Raw genomic sequence first — 7,610 nt, 5'->3', positions numbered from 1 at the left:
AGCAGTAACAAATGCTGGAGAGCCTGTGGGGAGAGAGAAACCCTTTTGCACTGCTGGTGGGAACGTATATTGGTACAGCCTCTGTGGAGAGCAGTCTGGAGAACTCTCACAAGGCTAGACATGGACCTTCCATATGACCCAGTAATTCCTCTCCTGGGGATATACCCCAAGGACTCCATAACACCCAACCAAAAAGATGTGTGTACTCCTATATTCATAGCAGCACAATTCATAATAGCTAAAACCTGGAAGCAATCCAGGTGCCCAACAACAGATGAGTGGCTGAGAAAGGTGTGGTGTATATATACACAATGGGATACTATGCAGCTACTAAGAATAATGAACTCAACTTCTCTGACCCATCTTGGTCAGAGCTAGAAGGAATTACGTTAAGTGAGCTAAGTCAGAGAGATAAAGATGAGTATGGGATGATCCCATTCATCTACAGAAGTTGAGAAAGAAGATCAGAAAGGGAAACTAAAAGCAGGATCTGACTAAATTGAAAGTAGAGCACCAAAGTAAAAACCCTGTGGTGAGGGAAGAGGGTGGACATGCAGCTTCCTGGGCTGACGGGGGAGTTTGGGGGGTGAGTGGGATGGGACACAATCTTTTGGTGGTGGGAATGGTCTTTATGTACACTCCTATTAAATTGTAGTCATATAAATCACTAGTTAATTAATATGAGAGGGGGAAAAACTGATTGTATGTCTAACAAAGGGACTTTTCAAAGTTAACCCAATTACCAAATAATGTAATGATAACAGTAACTATCCATTGTCTTCTTGAAACCTAAGACAGCAGGAACCTCCCATTTCCACTATAGAGCCTAAACTTCCCCCAGTCCTGGGACCCTAGGGTAGGGCCCATTTTCCCACATCCTTCTCCCAATTCTTATCAAATAATATTGCATCCGCCAATCGCAACCTAATCAACACGAGTGCCACCTCAACATGCTTCAGCTCAAACTGCATCCAGAGACTTCAGGTGTGGAATGACAACCCTTCAGCTTCATTACATGGGTGAGACCTTTCCTTTCATAGTATTCTCTAATTCCATCCCAGGTGGTTCACTTCATAACAAAGTCCCACAACCGAGATATACACCAGGTTCCAGGAGATAGAGCATATGTTTACATGTATCCATAAACTAGGGCAAAATATATACCTGAAAGCAGTAATACACTAGAGTTTGCAGTGAGTACCCCCCAATACTTCATCTCCACTATTCCAACCTTTGGGTCCATGATTCTTCAACAGTTTGTTTGGCTTTGTATGTTAACTCTCTTTTCAGCCACCAGGTTCCAGATGTCATCAGGATGCTGGCCAGGCTTCCCTGGACTGAAGACCCCACCAATGTGTCCTGGAGCTCCACTTCCCCAGAGACTCACCCTACTAGGGAAAGAGAGAGGCAGACTGGGAGTGTGGATCGACCAGTCAACACCCATGTTCAGCGGAGAAGCAATTACAGAAGCCAGACCTTCCACCTTCTGCAACCTACAACGACCCTGGGTCCATGCTCCCAGAGGGATAGAGAATAGGAAAGCTATCAGGGGAGGGGATGGGATATGGAGATTGGGTGGTGGGAATTGTGTGGAATTGTACACCCCATCCTATGATTTTGTTAATGTCTCCTTTCTTAAATAAAAAAAAAACCAAACACATGCTTGATACTGAGGGTGTGGAGTCTGTAGTGTATTTGTGAAAACTGAGTATACATGTCAGGTAAGGAGCAGAGTAAATAGTAAGTAGCTGTTACCTAGTCCCTAGAGATGTGCCATTCTTGTCTCTAGAATTCTGCTACTCACTAAAAGCATAGTGAATTAGTTCGTTATCATGACAATGCCTTCAGAAAAATCTTCATGAGTGGTGAAGCAGTGCTGCAGGTGTCTTTTTATCTCTCTCTCTCCCCTCGTCCCTCTCAATTTATTTCTGTCCTATCGAGAATGAAGGAAGAAAGGGGGCTGGGTGGTGGCCCACCTGGTTGAGCACACATGTTGTAATGCATAAGTATGACCCAGGTTCAATCCCCTGGGCCCCACCTGCAGGGATAAAGCTTCATGAGTGGTGAAGCCGGTCTGCAGGAGTCTGTCTCTCTTCCTCTCTATCTCTCCCCTCCCCTCTCAATATCTGGCTATCTTTATCAAATAAATAAAGGTACTTCTTTTAAAAAAATAAAGAAGGAAGAATGAAAAGAAAGAGAAAGAAAGAAAGAAACTCATATTGTCACTGGATATTATCTTTACCCTGTGGGACAGTGGGAAAAATGGAAAAGATGACTACCACCAGATGAAGGCCTGATTGATCCAGGGTTGATAGTTCAACCTTACTGAACCAGCATAGGAAGTGAAGTCATTTCTTTCCCAGAAATTCTCACCCATCCATCAGAGAGGCAAGCGGGACACTATTGCTCTGTATATGGACCAAACCTGAAATGCTGGCAGTGAAGGCCAGGAGAGGAGATCTGAGAAGAAATCAGAAAGATAAATACATGTTTGTGGCAACTCCCTTCTCCAGGTCTGGCCCAAACCTAAAGTGACCACAACTTCTGTACCAGAGCAACATCCTGCTGTAGCATAGCTGGGTCCACCCAAAGTAGATAATATCTGGAAGGAATGAATATTTGGGAAAAGTCCCAGTGCTAGTACAGTGCCAACCAGCCCCCTCCTACTTGTCCCGCCCCTTTCAGCTGCTCCAGTTCTTATAAAAACTCCACAGTTTCTCACTTACACCCTGTAGGAGCCTCTCTTCCTACTGCTGAGACCTACCCACGAGACTGAGGCACAACCATGAAGAGCCTGCTCCTTCTCTCCATCCTGGCTGCCTTGGCCATGGCAGCTTTGTGTTATGGTGAGAACTCTCTCTTCTCTCCGTTACTCTGACTTTTTCTTTTTGGCTCCTATTTCAGTTTACTTCGATTTCTCCCTTACTCCCCTTTTCTCCACTATAATCTTACAATATCGTCAATTTAACTTTGATCTGTTCCATCAAGTTGGGGTTATATTAAATTCCCAGTTCTTGAGTTCTCATTTTTAAGAATGTTTATTTAGACTCCAGGGACAAATAGTTGAGGATATTGACAGAATTGCTTATCTTTAAAAAAAATCAGTTTTTCCATGAAGCAGTAAGTTTAGCTCTCTTTAGGAACAGGACAATTTTACGAACTTACTACATATGTTCAGTAAATTGTTTAAAAATTAAGTCTTACATCAAAGAAGCTGAAAAAATGGATCTTCTAATTTCAATTGTCAAAAAATAAAATTTTCCTGGTTTCTACATGTTGTTAAGTATATATCTGTTCAACGCTAATGAAAAAATTCAGAATTATTTTATATCATTCAGCCTTAAGTTTCCATTATTCTGACATTATTACTATTCTTAAATTTAAATTATAGCAACCTCAGACATTTTGCTTTTTGCTCTTGAAGCTATTCACAAGTTTTCTGCATCAGAGGATTTGGTTTCTTAGCTTCCTCTTTTAACTTCCAAGAAAATTCACTTATACTTACTTGCCTCTTATTGCCAAATGTACCTGCTACTGCCAGTGTAGTGTCAGAAAGAAGAAAACTCTTACTTAGACACCCATCTCACTTCTTTCTCTGAACTGGCGGTGAGCCCAGTGGGAGTTGCTAACTAGAGTTAGTGGTTTCTGTGGCTGCCAATTTAACACAGGTTCTTAAGAGGCTTTCAGAACCTCTTAGGAACTGGTCTTGGTAAGTAAAGCTCAACTGAGCATTTGCCCAGGCTGCCTGGAGAAACCTGGCTGTTTTCTAGATCCTTCTGTTCCTTTCTTGAATCTGCTCTCTGACAAGTTCCTGTGTTTCTTACTTCAACTAGCTTGAAGACCTTATAGCACCTCAGAAATTTAAACCAAGGTTGTGACCAATAAGTCCATCAACACCAGAAAAATTAAAGTGTAGAGGCACACATCAAAATGTACATAATGTTATCATGAATGCAACTAAAGAAACAATTATAAAAAGTAAATTTAACAATAAAGTGTAGAGATCATCCAGCATGGACAGAACTAGAGAAACTACTTATCAGTCCTAAACGTCTGAAATATGAATAAACATACACATATGACTCATATCTTCCTCTTTATTCTCCTCCTTACTTATATTTAAACCACTGCAGAGTGTAAAAAATAACCATAAAATGAATCTTTTTTTTTTAATTCTAGAGTCTCATGAAAGCATGGAGTCCTATGAAATTAGTAAGTGAATATATGACTTCATTATTTAAATCTCATGTACTCCAGAATCCCTTCCTATTCTGTTTTGTTTGGGTTTTTTGTTTGTTTGTCTCTTGCCAACAATGATACGACTTCATTTTAGTAAACACCCAGAACAGCGGTCCTCCCTACTTATAAGCAGACAACATGGTAATACATTTATCAGGGAAGAAAAAGAGCGAGACTCTTATAGAAAACTAAAGAAAATTTAAAGATTCAGTGACTAGAAGAATCATTGACTAAACACTGCTTTAAACTTAAGCAGTGTAATATGACATTAAAAGATTCTTAACATAGTTAGAAATTATAAAATCTCTTGGGCATTTTTAAGTTGTCAGTACACCAACCATGTAAATGTAGTAGCAAATGTCAGCACAGAGAATTATAGGCTCAGTCCACAGGAAACACACAGGCGTCAGCATTATGTTGGATGTTATTGACTATCTGGATAAAGTCTGAATATGAAAGAAAACATCATATCATCCTCATTTTATGTGTACTGTTGTTGTTGTTATTATTATTATTATTTTGTCTCCAGGGTTTTTGCTGGGGCTTGGTGCCAGCGTTATGAATCCACTGCTCCTGGAGGCCATTTTTCCTATTTTGTTGCCCTTGTTGTAGTTGTTATTGTTGTCATAGCTGTTGTTGTTGGATAGGACAGAGAGAAATCAAGAGAGGAGGAGAAGACGGGGGGTGGGGAGAGAAAGATAGACACCTGCAGACCTGCTTCACCACTTGTGAAGTGACTCCCTGCAGGTAGGAATGTTTATTATTTTTATAATGCTTAAATTGTTCAGTTACAGGTGATCTAAAATCGTGTTTTAAAATTTCTCAGACATAGAACTTCTCTCCAAACAAATTAAAAACACAAGAGTGGGATTAACAAAATTGAGAAAGGCAAAGTGATTGGGCAAAGGAGAAAAAAAGACAAAAATTGCTGTGTCCTATGTGACAAAACACGTATATGGGTATTCTTTTTTTGTTTTTGTTTTTTGCCTCCAGGGCTATCTCTGAGGCTTGGTGCTGGCACTATGAATTCATTGCTCCTGGTGGCCATTTTTCTTTTCTTTTTTCTTTTTCATTTATTTATTTATTTATTTTATCAAAGCATTAATCAACTCTGGTGGTGCTAGGGGTTGAACCTGGGACACTGGGCCTTCAGGCATGTATATATTTTTATATATTTTTATTTATTTATAAAAAAGGAAACATTGACAAAATCATAGGATAAGAGGGGTACAACTCTACACAGTTCCCACCACCAGAACTCCATATCCCATCCCCTCCCTTGATAGCTTTCCTATTCTTTAACCCTCTGGGAGTATGGACCCAAGGTCATTGTGGGATGCAGAAAGTGGAAGGTCTGGCTTCTGTAATTGATTCCTCACTGAACATGGGCATTGACAGGTCGATCCATACTCCCAGCCTGCCACTCTCTTTCTCTAGTAGGGTGGGGCTCTAGGGAAGCGGAGTTCCAGGACATATTGGTGGGGCTGTCTGTCCAGGGAAGTCTGGTCAGCATTTTATTGGATAGAACAGAAAGAAATTGAGAGAGGAGAGAAGATATAGAGAGGGAGCAAAAGACAGACACCTGCAGACCTGCTGCACTGCCTGTGAGGTGATCTCCCTGCAGGTGGTTAAGCCAGGAGCTCGATATGGGATCCCTGCATGGATCCTTGTACTTCATACTGTGTGTGCTTAACCCAGTGCACCACTGCCCTCCCCCCTATGGGTTATTCTTTTGATCAAGCCATTCATGAAATCTGCTTTATCTGCTCTGATTTTTTGCATTTTTCTAAATATTAATTAATGAGCTTTCAAATGTATCTGTGTTAGGGAATATTCATGAAAATATTTTGTTTCCCTAAAATGACTATTATTTATTTTCTGTTTTAAGGTCCCTTCATTAACAGAAGAAATGCTAACACCTTTATATCCCCTCAGCAGAGATGGAGAGCCAAAACCCAAGAGAGGTGTGTAAGACTACTCAGTGGGAGGGAGGTATACTTCTCCAGTATACTAATCCATATCTGCAAAAAGAGAGAAACAGGTTTTCCATTTTATATATAATTTCTCTTTCTTTCTTTTAAATTTTTGGCAGTATCACAGCCCTTCAGGCAATTTCATTTGTTTTAGATAGAGAAATAAGGACAGATAGAGAGAGACAGGGTGGGAGAGTGACCACCAGCACTACTCCACTGTCGATGGAGTTTGCCCTGGTGCCTGGGTGCTCCTCTGTGGTACAGGAGCCTCAACCCTTGCTTCTGGCATTGGTAAGGCATAACCAAATAGATGGCCAATCTCTCAGCCCATTATGTAGTATTGCTAACTGCCTTTCCAAATCAAATAATTAAATATACATATATATATGCAAATATATATATGCACAGGAAACAAGTTTTTAGAAGGCTATTTTGTGAAAGACTCACATAGTAAGGGGAGTGGTTCAGGAAGAAAATTTGTTTTTATTAGAAAATTTTTACTCATTTCACCTTCCCTTCCTATTCTTCAACTATCTCATAATGGGGGGGGGGGGTAGAGGGATCTATCTGCAACATTTTCTCTTTTCCTTTCTCTTGTTTTTTCCATATTTTTATGCTTCTCAATTTTTTTCTCTCCTCCCTACTTTTCAGGATCCGAGAACGCAACAAGCCCACTTATGAGATCAACCGGGAGGCCTGTGATGACTTCAAACTTTGTGAACGCTATGCCATGGTTTATGGGTACAATGCTGCCTACAATCGCTACTTCCGGAAGCGCCGAGGGGCCAAATGAAGATTGAGAAAAGCCTCTTTTCTTTCCAGAGCCTGGAGCCTGGTTTTGTATTCCCTTGCAGTAGCATTACTGAACCACATAGACATGTACGGATTGCTTGTTGCTTAAAAGTTCTCCTCTGGCTGCATCCTCAGATTAGGACCCCAGATTTAGTCAGGAGTCCCATGTAAGCAAACGTCAAAGGAGAGCAAAGATGTGTGATGATTACATAATAAACTTCCAATTGAATACTTTAATTTTTGTGAGTCTGGTTTCTCTGGGAAAACAAAACAGAGATATATAAATCATAACCCACCAAACTGAGAAGAAAAGATTTTTAAAATCATGTTCCAGGGGGTCAGGCAGTAGCGCAGTGGGTTAAGTACACATGGTGCGAAGTGCAAGGACTGGCACAAGCATCCTGGTTCCAGCCCCTGGATCCCCACGTGCAGGGGGCGTTGCTTCACAAGCAGTGACAGGTCTGCAGGTGTCTTTCTCCCCCTCTGTCTTCCCCTCTGTTTCCCATTTCTCTCTGTCCTATCCAACGATATCAATAACAACAATAATAATAACCACAACAACAATAAAACAACAAAGGCAACAACAGGAGGAAAAATCATGTTCCA

The 7,610-nt window shown here is 40.8% G+C and overlaps 1 protein-coding gene across 1 annotated transcript; it reads left to right on the top strand.

The window, feature by feature from the left end:
* Positions 1 to 2,706: 2,706 nt before the first annotated feature.
* MGP (matrix Gla protein) lies at positions 2,707 to 7,241 on the top strand. The gene is made up of 4 exons (XM_016192582.2): positions 2,707 to 2,846; positions 4,180 to 4,212; positions 6,128 to 6,203; positions 6,864 to 7,241. The coding sequence occupies exons 1-4, from the start codon at positions 2,786 to 2,788 to the stop codon at positions 7,003 to 7,005; spliced, it is 312 nt and encodes a 103-aa protein (XP_016048068.1). The 5' UTR covers positions 2,707 to 2,785; the 3' UTR covers positions 7,006 to 7,241.
* The last annotated feature ends 369 nt before the right edge of the window (positions 7,242 to 7,610 follow it).

This window comes from Erinaceus europaeus, chromosome 7 (genome assembly GCF_950295315.1).
Source record: "Erinaceus europaeus chromosome 7, mEriEur2.1, whole genome shotgun sequence".
Lineage (NCBI taxonomy): Eukaryota > Metazoa > Chordata > Mammalia > Eulipotyphla > Erinaceidae > Erinaceus > Erinaceus europaeus.
Note: the sequence above shows the minus strand (reverse complement) of the source record. Positions and strands in the feature narration are given on the sequence as shown.